The following is a 21109-nucleotide window of genomic DNA, read 5'->3' as shown; positions in this document are numbered from 1 at the left end:
CAGGGATCAAACCCATGTGCCATGCATTGGCAGGTGAATTCTTAACCACTAGACCACCATGGAAGCCCGTTCTTTTAAGTTTAAGGTGTTAGTTGCAGACCCTCAGTGGGGCTGGTCAGTGGTAGAGCGGGAGTCAAGCCCCCAGGCTGCCTCATTTGAAAGTCCAGGCTGGTCCCCTTGTGGAGCGCACTGCTCTCCAAGCAGGCAGCTCACTGCGGGCAGTGGTTGGGGTGGCAGAGGCTACAATCGGGGTAGGAGAGAAAGCACACCGGAAGTGCAGGGGAGGCAGTGTTCCATGTCATCAGGGGAACTTGGAAAGGCTGAATGGAGATCTCAGGACTTGAGCTAAGTATCAGGCCGGGCAGAACTGTAGCAGGTCAGGTAGGGATGTATGAAGGACACTCTTGGCAAAGGAGCAGCTGGAGTAAAAGTGACTGGGAGGTGCAGGGTGCTTCTGGGTTTTGGTTCTTTTGGCTGCGTCATCTTAGTTCCCTGACCAGGGATCGAACCCGCGCCCCCTGCAGTAGAAGCACAGAGTCTTCACCACTGGACCACTGGGGAAGTCCCCACGGTGTGTTTGTTGAGCAGAGTCATTTGATGTAGTTGGAGAACATGTTTGTGGGTAGTGGGGTATGTTTGGGGGAGGGTTCATCTTAATCTTCCTGGGAAATAAGGCTCAAAAGTGGCCAAACTGTGGAGGACGTAGACGGTAATCAGAGAAGTCTGGATTTTAGATGCTAAGAGGAAAGTTTCATGGACAGAGGTGGGGGTGGGGTCTGCACCTGTACAAGCTGGGCAGTGTCTGCAGAGAACAGTTCCTGGAGAAGGGGATTCAGATCCGCAGTGTCTGTCAGCTGTTGACTAGGCAGGGTGAGGCTTCGGCTTCTGCTAGGCAGGGAGGCATTCCAGTTCACACTGACCTACTTACAGTAATTCGCAGTCTGGAAACAAAAGAACTGACTAAAAATACTGAGCAGAGTGATCTCAGCTGGGTGGCGTCTGCAGAGGGTTTTAGACACGGAGACGGCTCTGGCCAGGTTCTGTTATTCACTTAAAAGCAGTTTTTATTTTTCAAGGTAAAGGTTAATGTTGGGAACACAGCTGAACGTTCTTTTTATTTCAGTTCCTGAAATGTGCTTGTTTGAGTTGCTCCTAAATCCTCTTCTGGGTTATTTATGCAGGTTGTAAATGAAGAGCGGGTCCAGAAAGACTTTGAATCCAGCGCAGATGTCGTCCAGGAAATTAAATTGAAGTCGAGGATCAGAGGGACTGGAGACTGGGCGCCCCCTAGGTTTCAAATCATATTTAATGTTCATCCACCACTCAAGTAAGTCTAGGTGCTGCTTGGACCACCAGTCCAGTTAAAACAAAAGTTGTGATGGGTTCCTTCTGTCTCTTCATGGAGATGGGTGAAGGCAAAAAATAAAACACCAAGGGACAAAGGAAAATTTGTTTTAGGAAAAAGAAATTTGGGCACATTTTTCTGAGTTAGCTTTCTTGGCACCCCATTTATCGTGGGCTTTTGGTCTCTGTAAGTTTTGACACGTTGAGAATTTAACTGTGTTTCCTTAACTATGAACATTATATAACAATTGAAAAGTAAACAGGCTCATATTAAGTGGCTAATGGTGAACCTTAAAAATATCATACGGTAATTTTAAGACTAGACCACTCTATTTTCCAGGGCAATGTGAAATAAAAAGTCAGTGAATTCATTTTTTTAAAGGAAAATTTCATCTTGAGGAGAGCTTATAGTTAAAAAATGTGACAGAATGCAAATGAAAACATCTCTGTTCTCTAAGAAGTAACAAAATTCTAAAAGACAAAGAAATAAGATGGTGCAAAAGGATATAGATATATATAAATATATATGATAATTTAAAGTTGTGCCATGCTAAGTTGCTTAGTCATGTCTGACTCTTTGTGACCCCATGGACTGTAGCCTGCCGGGCTCCTCTGTCCATGGAATTTTCCAGGCAAGAATACTGGAGTGGGTTGCCATTTCCTTCTCCAGGGAATCTTCCTGACCCAGGGATGGAACCCACATCTCCTGCATTAGCAGGTGGGTTCTTTACCACTGAGTCACCTGGGAATCCCATAATTTAAAGTAGTAGTTTAATTTATTTATTCTGAGAGTATATGACATTGTAGACAAAAGGATATTTTAACTAAATGCATTTTTTTTCATTCCTCTTGGTTGGTATTTAATACAGTGTGCAAACTGCAGAGTTATGAAGAGGCTGGCAATGGTCATTGCCTGTGCCCCACAGAGGTGCCTTATAGACTATTTTTTTTCCTCTTGGGAGAATATGAGGAAGTTCTCTGGGGCTGCTTAGGGAGAAGAGTTCCCTCTCCAAGCCTTGGGTGGGGTCACTTCCCTTGATGTGGATTGTCTTTCCTCTGGGGTTTCCCTGAGTTCTCTCTAAAGCACATATTTTTACCACGCACACATATTTTTACCATGCATTTTTACCTTGGCCATTTTTGCTGACCTTAAACTGTATTAAAGTGTTACAACTTTCTCCATATTGCCAAATCCCGAATGGAATTGCAACACTAACAGTTGAATAGCAAACACTTCAATATTCTATCCTTCACCAAAAATCTTTGACAGCATTGTCTTTGAATACCTCATATTCATCTAAATGTCCCTGGATCCATTTGTAAACTTCCCAAGCAAGTTTGGGGATGGTGTCTTGTCCCCCTGAACCTCCTCCCATGTATTATATGCTTCTAGTTCTCTCAGGAGAGAGAACTCTGTGATGCCCCATGCTGCTGCTTCTGCTGCTGCTAAGTCACTTCAGTCGTGTCCGACTCTGTGCGACCCCATAGACAGCAGCCCACCAGGCTCCTTCGTCCCTGGGATTCTCCAGGCAAGAATATTAGAGTGGGTTGCCATTTCCTTCTCCAGTGCATGAAGGTGAAAAGTGAAAGTGAAGTCGCTCAGTCGTGTCCGACTCTTTGCCACCCTATGGGCTGCAGCCTACCAGGCTCCTCCGTCCATGGGGTTTCCCAGGCAAGAGTACTGGAGTGGGGTGCCATTGCCTTCTCCATGAGAAGTCTCTAAAGACTCTTTGGTGGAATGGTTATTTGTGATACTGACTTCTGCTTTGGTGGTAGCAAGAGCTTTTAAAAGACCCAGAGATTTCAACTAGAAAGCTCTGTTCTTGGGAAAGAAAAATTCTATTTCTTTCCCAAATGAAAAAATGATAAAATTAAGCCCTCAAGCTAAGAAAAACATCCCCATGTTAATTTCTCTTCCAATTAGTGAAAAATGCTCCGTTGGCCTTTTCTGAAATATAACTCTTATCATCTTCTGTCCTCAGGAGGGATCTTGTGGTAATAGCCCAAAATTTTTTCTGTGCTGGCTGTGGAACTCCAATAGAACCTAGTAAGTATGGATATTGGGTTGCTTATTTATTAGGCAATGACATTTTTACCGTAAAGCATAAATATTTGTATATTAATTTCTCTCAAGTGCATGCAAGACAGTATACACAGCAACAAATCTTTTGTTCAACAGTGATTTGATTAATAAGCATATGAATGAAATTTACATAATTTCATATCCATACTCTTACATTTTTAAATATCATAAGTAAAAAAGCCCCCGAAATAACCAATTTTAGGTTTCCTATTTATCTCTCTACATATCCAAAGAAAGTTGGGCAGTTTGCATCATTATTTTTTTAATGTTTTTTTAATTGTCATGAAAGTCACATAATATAAAACATACTCTTGTTGTTGTTCAGTCGCTAAGTCCTGTCCAGCTCTTAGCGACTCCATAGACTGCAGCACGCCAGTCTTCCCTGTCCTTCACTATCTCCCTGAGTTTGCTCAGATTCATGTCCATTGAGTCGGTGATGCTTTCTAACCATCTCATCCTCTGCCACCCTCTTCTCCTTTTACCTTCAATCTTTCCCAGCATCAGTGTCTTTTCCAGTGAGTTGGCTCTTCACATCAGGTGGGTAAAGTATTGGAGCTTCAGCATCAGTCTTTCCAATGAATATTCAGGGTTGATTTCCTTTAGGATTGACTGGTTGGATCTCCTTGCTGTCCAAGGGACTCTCAAGAGTCTTCTACAACACTACAATTCGAAGGCGTCAGTTCTTCAGCTCTCAGCCTTCTTTATGGTCCAACTCTCACATCCATATATCACTACTCCATCCACATTAGTCATGTATGGATAAAACATACTATTTTAACCATATTTAACTGTACAGTTCAGTGGCACTAAGTATATTCATACTGTTGTGCAACTCTCACCATCATTCATCTCCCAAATTTTGCACCTTCCTGAACTGAAACTCTGTCCCCATTACACACTGTCCCCATTCCCCCTTCCCACCTCCTATCCCCCAGCCCCTGGCATCTACCAGTGTACTTTCTGACTCTATGAATTTGACTCTTCTTGGTACCTCACGTAAGGGCAATCAAATAGTATTTGTCTGCACCTAATGTATATTGTAAGCTGAAGCTGAAACTCCAATACTTTGGCCATCTGATGCAAAGAACTGACTCATTGGAAAAGACCCCGATGATGGGAAAGATTGAAGGCAGGAGGAGAAGGGGACGACAGAGGATGAGATGGTTGGATGGCATCATCAACTCAATGGACATGAGTTTGAGCAAGCTCTAGGAGTTGGGAGTTGGTGAAGCACAGGGAAACTTTGCATGCTGCAGTCCATGGGGTCACAAAGAATTGGACATGACTGAGCAACTGAACTGAATGTATATTGGAATACATGTTTAAGGTTAACTTAATGTATGTCCTACAATAGACTGTACCTTCTTTTTGGGGGGGTTGGAGATTGGGATTGATGTATGTGTACAACTATGAGTGAAGTACATGACTAGTGAGAACCTAGTGTGTAGCACAGAAAGGGGGGACGTGCATTGTTTTTATGAGAGATGCCTATGATGAGAAGTTGTTATAGTCATTTCATAACACTGCCCTCTCTTTGGTGAAGAGGCCACTGTGACTGCCCATTACTTTCCGACTCTCATCTCCCAGCTCTTGTCCCACTGGGCACTGAGCTCAAGCCACATGGCCTCCCTGCTGGTCCTTGAAGGTGACAGGCTCACTCCTGACTCAGGGATTTGCATCTGTGCTTTTCTCTCCCTGGAATGCCCTCCCCTGGACACCCCCCCCCCCCCAACCGGGGCCAGTTCCCTGCCTTCCTTCCCATCTGCACTCTCAGGCCTTCCTTGGCTGCCCTATTGAAACTCCACTTCATCACCCTCTTGGCCACACACACACACATGCACTTGATATTCCCCTTCCTTTTTGTTTTTATTCAAGTCCTTATCTCCCTAAAATACTCTGCCTTATTGATCTTTCTTATTATTATCTGTCTCTCACTAGATTCTAAGTTCCATGAGGACAGATACATGGTTTTATTTTTAATTGACTGCTATTAAAGTATACTTGCTTTACAATCTTATGTTACTTTCTGCTGTACAGCACAGTGAATCCATTATATGTTTAGATATATCCCCTCTTTTTTGAATTTCCTTCCCATTTAGGTCACCACAGAGCACTGACTAGACTTCTCTGGGCTCTACAGTAGGTTCTCATTAGTTACCTATTATATACATATTATCAATATGTGGTCTGTGTTATCCATTGCTTTATCTCCTGCTCCTACAAGTATGCCTAGCACACAGTTGGGACTGGAAAGATATTTGTTAAATGATTGGATGGCTTACCTAGGACCTAACCATACTCCTCTGAGAAAGTTTGAGGGAGTGATTTGAGGGCCTAGAAAATCAGGTTTCACCCAGTCAGAAAGGCAAGTTGCCCAGTTGAGAGTGGGAGTCACTTATTTTGCTGTGAAAGCCTCCATAGGTCTGACCTATGGAAGGCTAGGAAGAGGAGATTTGCTGGAAAGGGTTCCCTTGGCCTTTGATAGGCATTCTGGGATGGAGTAAGACTTTGAGCATCTCCACCTCAAGAAATAAAAACAAAAAGCATAAATCCATCTGAACTTCCTTCTACCATGCTGAATGATAGTGCCTGCCATGCATCACAGTTGGAACTGATTTTCTTTCAATGACTCATCTTCCCAGCTAAAGTCTAGTGGGGACCATATCTCTCTGGTTAACCACTATATCCTGGTGCCTCAGTAAATATTGAATGTATGAGTCAGAAACTGTGAAGATGTGTGACTATGATTCCACCAACTTTTAAAGTACCTCCCAGAGTTTGTTCAGATGTGAAGATGTAGGTGTGCAGTGTTAACAGGATGTGGTCCTTCCCTCATGGAGCTTGCTGACAGGATGTCATCAGCCAAGTAAATAACTGGGTGATACTTTCAGTGAAAGAGAAAGTCAAGAATGCTATGGGTTTTATAGCCAGGGAACTTAATCCAGGCTTATTGGCCTGGAAGCGAAAGGTTGCCTAAGGAAGTGATTGTCCCCAAAGGAGTGTGTGTGTGTAGGGGATGGGGGTCACCATATATGTTTTTCAGATCTTTACTGGTTATGTTTTCTCTTCCCACATATTTCCATCCTTTGTGCATTTTTCTGTTTTTGTTTTTTCTCATGGATTTATCCAGGAACTCTTTAAGGGTACTACTTTACAATAGCATACATAGAGTGAGTTATCATTTACAAAGCATTTTTCATGCCTGTGGTATCACAGAATCCAATTCTGGGCTGTTTTTGTGGCCTCGGGAGAGTTAACCTGAAGAGATTCGGGCTTGTCAGAGTCTTCCTGCCAAGTAGGAGGTTGGGTCTGAACTCCCACCAAATCCCCAGATCTTGAATCTCACGTTCTGTTGGCCACGTGTCAGTTTAAACGCCCATCTTCCAAATCCAGGCGTGTTTGGGGGAGGGTTCTGTTTTCCAACATCCATTCCACAAAAGTGAAGCTCATGACCGTCCATGACTCAGGGCCTCCAGTGTCTGCTCTTCTCCCCAGCGTGGCTTCAGCAGGGTGAGAACAGCCATCTTGAGTCTTGACCTTGGGCGGGCATTGCAGGCGAGGGCGGGGCGAGGGTGGGTTTCCGGCCTCAGGTGACCCGGTGCTCATCGTCCTGTGCACCCCGGCAGAGTTCGTGAAGCGGCTCCGGTACTGTGAATACCTGGGGAAGTACTTCTGCAACTGCTGCCACTCGTACTCGGAGTCCTGCATTCCCGCCCGGATCCTCAGGATGTGGGACTTCCGGAAGTACTACGTCAGCAACTTCTCCAAACGCCTGCTGGACCACATATGGCATGAGCCCATCTTCAACCTGCTGCGCGTCAGCCACGGCCTGTACACGAAGGCCAAGGAACTGGACAGAGTGAGGGTGAGCAGCCACCTTTCCTGGGGGAGGGAGTCCAGCGGCCGAAAGGGCCCTGCAGCAGTAAGTGGACGTCTCCCCCCCGGCTCCGGGGATCCAGACAGACCCTTTAAGGGGCGGGCTTACCATCCAGCAGCTGGAGCTTATGCTTCAGAGACCTTCTCCTGCTTAGGCTCTTTTCAAAGCGCCGTACCCAGATCTTACCTTTATGCCTAGTTTTGTTTGTACCTAGCTTTTGAATTCTATTATCTTTTAAATGGGGCTTCCCTGCTAGCTCAGTCAGTAATGAATCTGCCGGCAGTGCTGGAGACCAGGTTAGATCCCTGGGTCAAGAAGATCGCCTGGAGAAGGAAATGGGAACCCCGCTCCAGTATTCTTGCCTGGAAAATCCCAGGGACAGAGGAGCCTAGTGGGCTACAGTCCATGGGGATGCAAGAGTCGGACACAACTTGACAACTCACCCACCACCCTCTTTTAAAGAAAAATTGTATGTGTTTAAAGGGTACTACGTGATGACTTGATGTATATATACACAGTGAAATGATTGATAGTCAAGCTAATTAACATATCCATCCCATCACAGGGTTACCTGTCTGTGTATGTGATGAGAACACCTGAGACTTACTCTCCTAGCAAATTTACAGTTTTTAATACAGTCTCGTGAATTATAGTCATCATGCTGTACAGGAGATCTCTAGACTTATCCTTGTTGTTGTTTAGTTGTTGTTTAGTCGCTAAGTCGTGTGCAACTCCTTCACGACCCCATGGTCTTATCCTAGGTAACTGTAACTCTGTGTCCTGGACCAGTTATCTCCCCATTTCCCCACCTCCTTACTCCAGGATCTACCCTTACAGTCTGTGCTTTTATGTACTTGACTTTTTTAGATTCCCTGTATAAATGAGGTCAGGCAGTTTTTGTCTTTCTGTCTCTGACTTCACTCACTTGGCATAATGTCCTCCAGGTACATCCATGGTGTCTCCAATCACAGAATCTCCTTCTTTTGTACGTAGTTTGGTGTTTTCTTAAAAGAAGGCCCCGAACATCGTGTAAGCTTTAGACTCCCCAAGACCTGGGTCCTTCCTGGGCCCTCTGTAAATCTCTAGACTCAGTCATGGGCCCCTTTATAGACTTTATAGACTGTGCACTATATGCTTTATATATATATATGCACAGTCTGTATGCTTTATAGACTGTGCATTTCAAAGGCTTATTTTCTAGAGTTGTAGCATTTGAAGGTTAGAAATAACATTTAATTTTGACTTATACATTTCCAGTGTTACTTATCATATTACACTCCCCCCCCATCCCGTTTGGTTTCTCACATTAGGAAATCCAGGAGCAGCTATTTCATATCAAGAAGCTGTTGAAGACCTGCAGGTTTGCTGAAAGGTACTGCTGCTGGCTGGGCTGGGCTGGGCTGGGCTATGGATGGGAGGTCTGATAGCCTCCACACTCTTGCTGATCCTCTGTGCTTTGTGGTCCATCTCCACCAGTGCACGGTGATGACCTCATGCTTCTCCTTGGGAATGTAGACACTCTCTTGAATGTTGCTAAACATTCTTACTCGTTACCAGGGAATTTAACATGTTAAGAAGAATGAACCAATATAAGTATAAAGCAACCCTAGCCAGTGGACTTTTATTATTGTTTTGAAAAAAAAAAATGAAAGTCTCTCAGTTGTGTCCAACTTTTGTGACCCCGTGGACTGTAGCCCACTAGGCTCCTTTGTCCATGGAATTCCTCAAGCCAGCATACTGGAGTGGGTAGCCTTTCCCTACTGCAGGGGATTTAAGTTGTGATAAAATACACATAACATAAATTTACCGTCCTAACCCTTTTTAAGTGTACAGTTAAGCAGTTAGGTACATTCATGTTGCTAGGCAACCATCATCGCCATCCATCCACAGAGCTCTTTTCATTTTGTAAAACTGAAACTCTTTACCCACAGTAGTTCTCCATCCTCTGTTCCAGCCTGTGGGAACCACCATTCTCTTTTCTGTCTCTATGATTTTGACTATTCTAAGTACCTCATATGAGTGGAATCATACAGTGTTTATTGTTTTGTGCCTGGCATTTCATGTAGCATCATGTCTTCAACTCACATTGTGGCCTGTGTCAGGATTTCCTTTGAAAGGCACAGTGATGTTGAATATACATACATTGTCTGTATATTCCATCTTTTGTTGATCGATCCATCCATCTTGGGCTGCTTTCTTTTGGTTATTGTGACTAGTGCTGCTGTGTTCATGGGTGTACCAGTGCCTTTTAAAACACTCTGATAAAGAGGCCTGTCAACTTTTATTGGCTGTATAATATTCTGTACTATGATGTGGTATTCATTCAAGTATTGTCCTATTACTGAACACCTAATACATTTTAAATATCTTTTGTTATTAAAAAAAAAAAAACACCCAAACACTAAGCTTCAGCTGAATCTCTGACCACGTCCGTAGGTGTGTCCTGAGGATGAACTTTTGGAGGCCATAGCCATAAAGGCACAGGCATGAATTCATTTAGCAGAGATATTTTTAAGAGGGGGAAAAGTAGGTTGCTCAAGGAGTTAGGATTATTTGTTATAATAGCTGAGATCATAGTGTTAGTCTCTCAGTTGTGTCCAACTCTTTGCGTCCCCACGGTGTGTCCATGGGAGTCTCCAGGCAAGAATACTGGAATGGTTGCCATTCCCTTCTCCAGGGGATCTTTCTGACTCTGGGATTGAATCAGGGTCTCCTGCATTGCAGGTAGATTCTTTAGCATCTGAGCTACCAGTTGGGATTATAGGTTTTTAAAAAATTTTGTTCTCTTTTAAAGCTGCTTTCTGTTTCTGATCTTTATTTAATGATGCACTACTTCTGAATTACCTTTCTTGGGGAGGAACTTGTCCTTTATAATCATTTGGCCTTGAGCTCTATCTCTTGGCTTTGGGGTGAAAAGTTAGTTTCTTCTCAGGGCCTCAGTTTTCTCTGTAACGTGTAACAATATCCACAGTTCTTACCATCTGCAAAAATGTCTTGAATATCCACTCTGTGCTTCACATGAAAAAGCAACAGGACACGTGTTCAGGGAGAGTCTGGGGAGGAAGTCAGCACAGAGAGATCATTGCCAAAGTGTGTGCCTGCCACTGGGGCACGTGCTCCTGAAGGCATGGGGGAGGGGCAGCACATCGTTAAGGGACAAGGTGGGGAGGCGGGCAGACAAGGCTTCCTGGGGACAAAGCCGGAGCTTGAAGAGCAAGTCAGAGCAAAAACGAGGGTTCAGGGACCCTCCGGCCGAGGAAATAGTGTGAGCGAGGACCACCCGTAGCTGGGCAGAGAATTCAACTGGGTTTAGCATCCCTAGAGCATCAAGTTCAGTGTAGGCTTGGGAATGCAGTGCATGGTGATGCTGCTAACTGACATAGGGGGTTCAGAAAGAGATCAGGGGAGCTCGGAGAAGATTACATACAGTTCTGAATGCCCTTGGGACATCCAAGTGCCTTTAACTAGCCCACACTTGGATTGTGGTTGTTGCTTAGTTGTGTCCGACTCCTTGTGGGACTGCAGCCCGCCAGGCTCCTCTGTCCATGAGATTTCCTAGGCAGGAATACTGGAGTGGGTTGCCATTTCCTTCTCCAGGGGATCTTCCTGACCCATTTGGATGCTTGTGTCTTAATATCAGTGTTGGACCCAAGGTTTGGGAGTCATAGCATCAGTAACTCTCCTGAGATATCCATCAGTCACACTGATGGACTTGAAATTGAGCTGGAGTTGAATAAAGTGGTCATTATTATCTCAGTACGTGTTGTGAGGACTCAAAAACCTAATTTTTAGTTTTCTTTCACTCAAAGTGTACATGGGCAGCTGTCAGAGATACTTTTCTCATTTAGCTTTTTGAAATCATTATTTACAGAATTTTAACTTGCTGGCTTCCAAGCAAAACTTGCAAAATGTAAAGTAGGGAGTAAGGTTAACTTGTTCCTGGGGGTATTTTTTTTTTTTTTAAGTTGAAAAATTTCAGTGTTGAGAGCCAGGAAAAAACAACCCCCTCTCCCCGGTCCCTGGTTCCTGCCGCGACCTGTGTGGGTGGGTTTCTGATTTTCTTTTGGTTTTCTCTCTGGAAGCACATTAAAGGAGTTTGAGCAGCTGCCAGGACACTTGACGGAGGCACTCCACTTGTTCTCCCTGGAGGACATGGTCAAGGTCAAGAAAGGGCTGCTGGCGCCCTCACTCAAGGACATTCTGAAAGTTTCCCTCGAGCACGTGGCCAGCTGTGAGGTGAGATCTACTTGCCCCAGCGGGAGTGTCCCTGAGCTGTCCTTTCTGCGGCCGATCCTGGGTGGGCTGTTTTTCACTTACCTCCTTTAACCCTCACAAACTGAGGAAAGTGCCAGCAACACTTTTCATTGCCGTAGTTTAGTCGCTAAGTCATGTCTGACTCTTTGCGACCTCATGCACTGTAGCCCACCAGGCTCTTCCGTCCATAAGATTTTCCAGGCAAGAATACTAGAGAGGGTTGCCATTTCCTTCTCCAGGGGATCTTCCCAATCTGTGGTTGAATCCACGTCTCCTGCATTAGCAGGCGGGTTCTTTACCACTGAGCCCCCAGGGAAGCCCCTGCACTATTTACAGATGAGTGAAATGAGGTTCAGAGCTGTTAAGTACCAGACCAAGAGTGTCCTGCTGGAATGCAAGCCTGGGCCAAGCAGCAGGTAGTCTGAGCACCCAGCCCGGTGTGGGGGGCCCCCTTCCATTCTCGTCTGCTCTGATGTGCCAAGTGCAGCCACGTAGACTCAGGATCCAGAGGAACAGGAGCTCCGTGTCTTCATGGGCTGATGAATTGCAGGGGAGCTCCCAGAAATAAAATGAGATCATTGAAGAACGCGTGTTTAAAATCATGATCTTTCTCTGGTGCCTCAAACTACCCTGATGCAGTTCTCCAGGCAAAACAGACGCACATTTATTGCTCTGATACATCCACGTGGCAGGAGACAGTATTCTGTTCCTTCTAGAGGCTGAAATCACAGATACTTAAAAAATGATGTTTTTGAAACTGTATATCATTAGAACTCTTGTATAGTGAGAGGAGTTTACAGTCTTGGCTTGTAGAATACCAAACTGAAATTTTTCTTTCATCTGACATAGACAGACTTTTTAATTGTTACTTGTATCCATGACATTCAGTGGCCTTCTGCAAATATGATATGTTGCTTAGGACTATCTTTTGTCCTGTGCAGAACGTTTCATTTTGACTTCTATGAAAATTGCAATTCACAAATTTATATAAACCTTTTAAATGCAGAAACTTGTTACTTCCGCAGTCAATTTAGGGGATGTTAGAATAACAGATTTCAGTACCTGGGTGGGGGTTGGAAATCTGGTGTTTTTAGAGAGTTCTATAAAAGTGGTAACTCAGTTTCTCCATTAGGAGAAACTTTATCCATGGAGACTCTCACTTTTGACTCCTGTTCTTACAGCTGTGTCAAGGAAAGGGCTTCATCTGTGAATTTTGCCGGAGTACAGCTGTCATTTTCCCATTTCAGACTGCAACGTGTAGAAGATGTTCAGGTATCTTAATACCATAATACCATAAGCTTAATAGCAGTGTGATAACATAAGTGCAAAGTTTGATGACTTAAGCACAAAATTAACTTAAGCTTGAAAGTGAAAGTTGCTTAGTTGTGTCTGACTCTTTGCGACCCCATGGACCCATGGAGTTCTCTAGGCCAGAATAATGGAGTGGGTAGCCTTTCCCTTCTCCAGGGGATCTTTACAAACAGGGATCGAACCCAGGTCTCCAGCATTGCAGGTGGATTCTTTACCAGCTGAGCCACAAGGGAAGCCCAAGAATACTGGAGTGGGTAGCCTGTCCCTTATCCAGCAGATCTTCCTGACCCAGGAATCTAACTGGTGTCTCTTCCATTGCAGGCGGATTCTTTACCAACTGAGCTAACAACTTAAGCTTAATAACAGCTTAATAACTAAAGCATAGTGTTGTTTCCTTAAGGTATAATGATGCTAGTATGTGCTTCTCTGTTGAATTGGAGCTGGTAAAGTTTTGGGCACACAGAGAGGAGGTGTGAGTGGGGCAGGTATAAAGGATGATGTCTCAGGGAACAGGGTTCAGAGATAGGAGGTGGCCCTATTTGACCTGTCCCCCAATTCTTCTACATCAGGGCAAGTTACAGCTGCACCTGGTTTATAGTTGAATCACAGTCAACCCCAAGTTCACTGCAGGGGTCCCCAACCTCTGGGATCTAATGCCTGATGATCTGAGGTGGAGCTGATGTAATAATAATAGTAATAAAATGCACAATAAATTTAATGCACTTGAATCATCCCAGAACCATCCCCTACCCTGACCCATGGAAAAATTATCTTCCACGAAACTGGTCCCTGGTGCCAAAAGTTTGCGAACCTCTGCCCTAGGGTTTATTCTCAGGCTCCACACCCACGAGGGTATGAAGGCAGCAGGACTGGGCTGAGGAAGAAGAGGGTATGGTTGCCATGAAGGCTCAGTGCATCTCTCAGGGAACTCGAGAGCTGGGGTGGATTTTCAGCATTTTCTCAAACTGGGGACAGAGAGCCAGCCAGGCCTTTAAACCTCATATTGACCAGTCACTGGATGTGGCCTGGGACCAGCAAGGGGGCATAACCTTGATCGAGGCAGCTCTCTTTAGTTAGGGCCGTTTCCAGAGAAGGGGTGGCACCTCCTCAGCCATCAGCCAGCAGCTCTCCCAGAACCCATGATGGATGGTCTTTGAGTGGACCTGGGAGGCAGAGTCCACTACCCAAGCTCTCTTGGCCTGTTTCACTGGTCCTCATGGCCTTGTTGTTGTTTTTGTTTAGTTTCTAAGTCGTGTCTGAGTCTTTGTGACGTCATGGACTGTAGCCTACCAGGCTCCTCTGTCTATGGGATTTCCCAGGCAACAATATGGAGCAGGTTGCCATTTCCTTCTCCAGGTTATCTTCCCAACCCAGGGATGGAACCCATGTCTCTTGCATTGGCAAATGGGTTCTTTACCACTGACCCACCAGGGAGGCCCATCCTCATGACCTACTGGGGACAAATCCTCTTGTCTTCAGGGACCTCTTGGCTTCATGTCCTCTCTCCCCAGGTTGGGGATGAGCGTCTGTTACATATTTGAGAAACCAGCTACCCACTTGCTGACGGCTCTCCTCCTTGCTTGCAGCGTGCAGAGCTTGCTTTCACAAGCAGTGCTTCCAGTCCTCCAAGTGCCCCCGGTGTGCGAGGATCAGAGCGAGGAAAAGACTTCTAGAAAGTCTCCCCTCTGCAGCGACATGATGTACTTGACTATAGTGAGAAAGACTGTGCAACATGCCTCACGATCACATCGCTCGTGTCTCCTGTTGATAACATTGTTTTGATTATTGTCTATTAAGAAAAAAGACGACCAATATTCTCTTTATTATATATATTTAATATTTTTGGAGACTGTGGGTTCTTTGTTATTAAGAGTAGAGTTGTTACCAGTGATTTTGTTTACAAATGTTCAATGTTTTTGCTGCTACTGGTGTTTTTTTAAGGGTTTTTTGATACTTCTTAAATTGTATTTGAATGGTTGTATTTAGCTAACAGTTGAGCCTGTTTTTTATGAATTGTAACTGACAAGATGAATTACACAGTTCCTATTCCTATAAAACTTGTTTTGTGAAAGGAATTGGTACTTTCAATGAACAAAAAATGCAAGCAAAAATCTGTCTTTTCTCAGGCTTTGTTTCTGACCTAAATTCAATTTTGTAACTGTATCATAGAGACTTGACTTCTTCCAGGGTTTGTGTCGAGGGTATGCTTTACTTTTGCAGTTACATGTGTGTATGGATGAGTTTTGAGTTGCTTAGCAGTGCATGGAGGTGCTATTTGAAGTACTTGCCTCTAGATGGTGCCCTTCAAAGGGCACAAATCAAACCTCTTGTCAACTCTATTCCACAAAGTCAGGGGATGTGTGGGTGACTAGAACTTTTCCCCTGCCTTTCAGAACTTTGTCTTGTAGATATAAAATTGAACAAAAAGTAGTTGAAGACGTAAACAAGCTATTTACATCTTCAAATACAGGGGAAATGCTGTTAATGAACAATGTGATGCTAGTAATAACTAAAATCACAGACATTCCATTAACAAGGTTAGGTGAATCACTAAACCTTTATGAATCCCTTTTTCCTATTATTTCTTATATTTGCATGCTTTCTTGAAACATATGAGCTTCTTTTTTCTTCCACCTCCTATATACTTTCTCCTGCTTGAGAAAGAGCCCTGGTGCTGGGTCCCTTCTCAGCACATCTTTAGTCTGGAATGTGGTGTCATATCCCCAGGATTCCCATGCCCTAAGTAAACCTGCTCGGAATGAACTTGTCAAACATCACTGGCCAGCAGTAAAGTGGGACAGGTGGTTCCCTCGCCCAACCCAGTCCTGTGTATGTGTGTGTGTTTCATTCAGTGGGTTAATATTGTTGTTTAGTCACTAAATCATGACTGACTCTTTGTGACCCCATGGACTGTAGCCCACCAGGCTCCTCTGTCCATGGTATTCTCCAGGCAAGAATACTGGAGTGGGTTGCCATTTCCTCCTCTAGGGGATCTTCTTGACCCAGGGATGGAACCCACGTCTCCTGCACTGGCAGGTGGATTCCTTACTGCTGAGCCACCGGGGTAGCCCTGGGGTGAAATTGAGTCCATGCAAGAAATGAGTCGTGGTCTTTTTTATCAGGCTGGGACCAGGTGGACCAGAGTCGACGAAAAGAAAGACAGAAAGAAGGACGTGGGGGACCCAGGTCTCTAGTGGAGCAAGGGTGTTTTATTAGCAGAAATGCAGGTTTATATATCTTTGGTGAAATGATTACACAGGATGAAATGTCGTTAATTGCAACACAGTGAATAGTCTAATACATACAAGGTCGCTGATGTTGCAAGAAATCACGGAAGGGAGTAACAAAAAAAAATCTAAGTAGATACTCTTTTCCACTATCTCAGTCTTGAGAACTGCATTCAGCTCTACTCGTTCCAAAATAAAAACTGATAAAAAACAAAAAATCTTTAAAAAATGCCACACACACACAAAAGTACAGATTTCTTAAAGTTAACCGTCCCCTGACAATGAGTGTCTCCTGTGAAACTGGTATTCTCTCATTCTATCCGTGTTTTCTTGTCCCAGGCACCTCTGCCAAAGCAGAGTCCTGTTTCATTATTTAAGCTGGGTCTCTTTTAAATAGAAATTTAGGCACAGAGATGGACGGGAAGCCTGGTGTGCTGCAGTCCATGGGGTCGCAAAGAGTCGGACACGACTGAGTGACTGAACTGAGGATAAGATAAGTGAGATGTAATTTAAGACAATATTTTATTCCTTTAAAATATTTTATTTATTTATTTTTTTGGTTGTTTTGGGTCTTAACTGCAGCATGTGGGACCTGGTTCCCTGGCCAGGGATGGAACCCAGGCAACCTGCATTGGGAATGAGGAGTCTTTGCCACTGGACCAGCAGGGAAGTTCTGATAATGTTTTAGTCTTACCCGTAGCTTACATTCCCTCTTAGGAACTTGGAGTCCGAGGGACATGTTGATATTCCTGAGAACAGCTCCACGAGGCTCATGTCATTATCTCCTCTCTGCAGGTGAGCACACTGGGACTTAGAGAAGAGAAGTAACTTCCCTAGGTTCCCACAGGTAGTGTATTCTGCCTGCCTCCAAAGACCGTCACAGCCCCTACTTCTTCCATGGCTTCTTTTGCAGAGGATAACAAGAAAAAAAGCTTTAACTTGTAAGAGCTGGTCACACCCAAGTTGCTGGCACTGTGCCGAGTGCTTTCTCACATCCTTCCCTTGGGTTTATTTATTTGCGGGAGTCGCTGTGGCTCACGCATTGCTTGAAGGGCTCTGCGTTCAGGCTGCCATGTCTGAAGGCACTGGTGAGTGTGTGGGTCTGTGTGAGTGTGTATTCGTGCCTGGGCACGGGTGTGTGACATATCGTTGATGTTGAGGAAGAGTGCACAGGAGCTACCCAGGAAGTGATACTCCTGAATTTTTGTTTTGAGGAAGAATGTAGCCATTGGAATAGCCAGTCTACAGATCTGACTGGGCTGTGCTTCCTCCCAGCTGTGGTAATAGAGGCTCCATCTCAGTAAGGTACCTGTTGGAACAGAGAAGTGGCCTGAGCTCATGTGCAGCATCTTGGAGGGAAGTAATTTGTTGTGACTTTTGTTGTTGTTTTTGGTCTCTAAGTCGTGTCTGTCTTTTGAAACCCCATGGACTATAGCCCACCGGGCTCCAGTCCCTGGGGTTTTCCAGGCAAGAATACTGGAGCCGGTTACCATTTCCTCCTCCAGGGGATCTTTCCAACCCAGGGATTGAACCTGAGTCTCTTCCGTCTCCTGCATTGGCAAGTGGATTCTTTACCACTGAGCCACCTGAGAGGCCCTTGTTGTGACATAGATTCCTCTTTAATAGGATTTACTCCTTGCCCAGTTTTCCTATGTGATTCTTCCTCGATTGCTGGGAGGAAGATGAAGACCTGGTGTTTCTCATCAAACCATGGTCCACTGTGGGGCACCGAGATGCAGAACCCAGATCGCAGTGATTAACTTTCTGCCTTTGTATTCTTCACTTAGAAAATCCCAGTAACATGTGCTTTACAGTCCGATGCTCTGCAGGTAGGGAGTTATAGCAGGGCACATGGGGTGAGGAGGGCGAGCCATCCCAAAGATGTTCTGCTGTGTTGACTTGGGTGAGAATCATTGGCTGGAACTATGGACCGAATCCCACATCTGCACTTCCTACCCAAGTGACTCTGACCATACTACATCCATGACCTGAGCTGTTTGGAAATAAGGGGATGATAACAGTGTGTAGTTGATATGAGGATCTGACATGAAAACAAATCACCCAGCAGAGGGCTGGTTGACTGCAGGCGGGAGCACAGAGGCAGGAACCCAGCTGGGTGAGGGTCTTGGTGGACCTGAGGCGAGAGGCCCCTGGAGGGCCCGGCAGAGGCCTGACACGATGCAGAGAAGAGCTCAGGACTGGCTTCAACTCTGTGGTTAATCTCTGGGATCCCTAGTGCTCTGGACCGGAGAGCTGCCCCTTCATGTGTGAGGAAGCGGGGAAGTGTGTGTTCCCAGTTTTAGGCTGAGGTTTTCCAGCTGTGTTTGCACTCTGCCTCCCCTGGCACCACTCATGAACGTACTGTTTGAGTTTCTGGTGAAGTGAAAAAGAGAACTCTGCTGCTTCTTCCCAAACAAGTTGGGGAATTATTTCAAGAGAGAGGTCCTTAAATGTTTGTTTTGAGGAAACATCTCACAAGGATGTTGACAATGAGGCGTTGCAATTCTCCCCCACATTCCCCTTTGGAGAAGACCTTGAGAAGTCTCGTGATGGAGGCTTCCTGTATGTGGCATCTGGCTGGCCTGAAACCCACTGTGCCATGGTGACTGGGACTGAAGTTCCCAACTCTCCCCTCACACGCCCCCAACGTCCCTCTCGGTGAGAAGAGGAAGCCAGTTGCAAGGAGTCTGTGGGACGCCTGAAGTCACCAGCCCTGCCCTGGGCCTGTGAAGCCTTCCTGCCACACCCAAACAAGGACAGAAAAGCTTCTAACTGCTCACTGGGAAGCGTCCCCTTCTCCACCTCCCTGAAGTGAAATGAAAGGTCTAACTCTCTGTGACCCTGTGGACTGTAGCCTGCCAGGCTCGTCTGTCCATGGGATTCTCCAGCAAGAATACTGGAGTGGGTAACCATTCTCTCCTTCAGCAGATCTTCTCTACCCAAGGATCGAACCCAGGTCTCCTGCGTTGCAGGTGGATTCTTTACCAGCTGAGCCACCAGGGAAGCCCAAGAATACTGGAATGGGTACCCTTCTCCAGGGGATCTTCTGGACCCAGGAATTGAACTGGGGTCTCCTGCAGGAGAATTCTTTACCAGCTGAGCCACCTCCCTTCCCCCACTCTATTGTTCTCGCCTTTGGTCCCATTCACTTTAGACAAGTTTCAACACTTAAGGGAACTGCTGTATAGCACCCGGAGCTCAGTTGGGTGCTCTGTGGTGACCTAGAGGAGTAGGGGCACGTAGGAGGAGGGGGTTCTCAGAGGAGGGGATATGTGTGTACATCCAGCTGATTCACTTCATTGTACAGCAGAAACTAACACCACATTGTAAATTGGGGTAAACTCTACCCCAATTAAAAAAAAAAAAATGAAGCCATTCCATTGGCCACTTGTTGAGTGGGTACTGTTGCCAGGCAGATAAATGTGACTTTGCGAAAGGGCTGGACTCCAGACTCCAGTTACCCGGATCTGAACTCCTTCCCCCAAACTCTGTTCATTATGGGCCCCACGTGGATCAATCAGAAGTACCTTGTCTTCCCACTGAAAGGTGGACACCCTGGGGATAGCTTCTCAATCAAAAGTCAATAGAAGATGGCTTATTAGTAGCTGGTGGACAATGTTCATTATATCAAGGTAATAGACAATGGCTCCCATTAACCATGGGCCTATAAAAAACAAAAAGAAAGATGTGTTTACAGCTTATAGCATGTCCACCAATATCTGCTCTTCTCCTCCTAGGCACACCATCCTAGCCTCGTGCATCTGGTTGAGCCAATGTAGCCAAAGAGGGACCAGTGAAATTCAGGTGGAGGTGATGCCCACTACTTCCGGTCTGGCCTTGAAACATCCTGCCTTTCCTTCCACTCTTCTGTGCCCTGAGACCCCTCTCTGACTTTTAGCCTGAGAGGAAAGAACTAATCTGGATCTGGACTGTTTGTTTTTGTATGCTTGGATTGGTGGTAGCAGTGCATGGGCAACTGGATAAGAATGTAAAGATGAACAGGTGGGACTGTGGGGGAAGGGTGGCTGTGACCCCCAGCCTTCCTTGGTTTAGTCCAGTTCCTTTAACAAGGTTCTCTGGTGTTCCAGTTAGAACCCCCTGTCCTGAGGATCTCAGCCTCACATGGACACAAGCTGAACTCACCTACTTATGACTATCCCCTTGGTCTTCCCAACTCTACTAACTTATGCTAACAGGTGAATGTTTTCTCCCAGTTCTGTACCAACTTCAGAACTGGGGGGCAGGTGAGGACTTCAAATGATAATTCTTTCTACCCATGGCTTTGTGTTAACATCACTAGAGCCTTGGATGTCTGGAGAAAGGAAGAAAAGGAATACTTACTGTGCATCTGTTATGTAGTAATAGTAGGGGCTTCCCAGGTGGCTCAGCAGTAAAGAATCCACCTGCCAATGCAGGAGACACAGAAGACATGGGTTCGATTCCTGGTTTGGAAGATCCCAGAATAGGAAATGGCAACCCACTCCAGTATTCGTGCCTGGAGAATCCCATGGACAAAGGAGCCTGGTGAGCTACAGTCCATGGGGTCTCAAAGAGTCAGACATGCTGAGCCACTGAGCATGCGTTGTAGTAGAGACTTGAGATTTTGTATTTTAAAATGAATGGCCAGAAATTCTCTCTGGCGAAATGACTTTGATTCTGGGCCATAAATAACAAAGAGTAGACAGGCGTGCAAATATCTGTGGCCTGAGCTTTCCTTGCCAGGAAGAATGGCAAATGCAAAAGACCCAAGGTCCAAAGATGCCTTCTCTGGCCCCAAACCAGATCATGACTGGAGCAACCTAGGCAGTGATTAGAGAACAGTCAGGAGCTAGATCTCCTAAGGCTGCAGAGGCCATGGGAACGAGTCCAGATTTAAATCTGTATGAACCTGGAGCCCATTGGAGGATATATGAAGGGGAGTAGCATGCTCTTTTTTGTTGTTGTTCAGTAGCTAAATCATGTCTGACTCTTTGCGACCCCATGGACTGCAGCACACCAGGCCTCCCTGTCCCT

The 21109-nt window shown here is 45.4% G+C and overlaps 1 protein-coding gene across 18 annotated transcripts in view; it reads left to right on the top strand.

Annotated features, from left to right (window-relative positions):
* Positions 1–14980, top strand: part of RUBCNL (rubicon like autophagy enhancer) — a 40139-nt gene extending 25159 nt beyond the window's left edge. For all 18 annotated transcript variants that reach the window (XM_081547390.1, XM_081547384.1, XM_081547383.1 and 15 more), the window contains 7 exons: positions 1182–1327; positions 3327–3391; positions 7054–7292; positions 8615–8676; positions 11387–11540; positions 12740–12830; positions 14456–14980. In XM_081547390.1, the coding sequence (XP_081403516.1) occupies positions 1182–1327; positions 3327–3391; positions 7054–7292; positions 8615–8676; positions 11387–11540; positions 12740–12830; positions 14456–14568 (870 nt within the window). In that variant the 3' untranslated portion in view covers positions 14569–14980. The remainder of the gene's footprint in view (positions 1–1181; positions 1328–3326; positions 3392–7053; positions 7293–8614; positions 8677–11386; positions 11541–12739; positions 12831–14455) is intronic.
* Positions 14981–21109: the final 6129 nt, after the last annotated feature.

This window comes from Giraffa tippelskirchi, chromosome 12 (assembly GCF_054371585.1).
Source record: "Giraffa tippelskirchi isolate mGirTip1 chromosome 12, T2T-mGirTip1v1.2.pri, whole genome shotgun sequence".
Lineage (NCBI taxonomy): Eukaryota > Metazoa > Chordata > Mammalia > Artiodactyla > Giraffidae > Giraffa > Giraffa tippelskirchi.
This window is presented reverse-complemented; position numbering and strand designations above follow the sequence as displayed.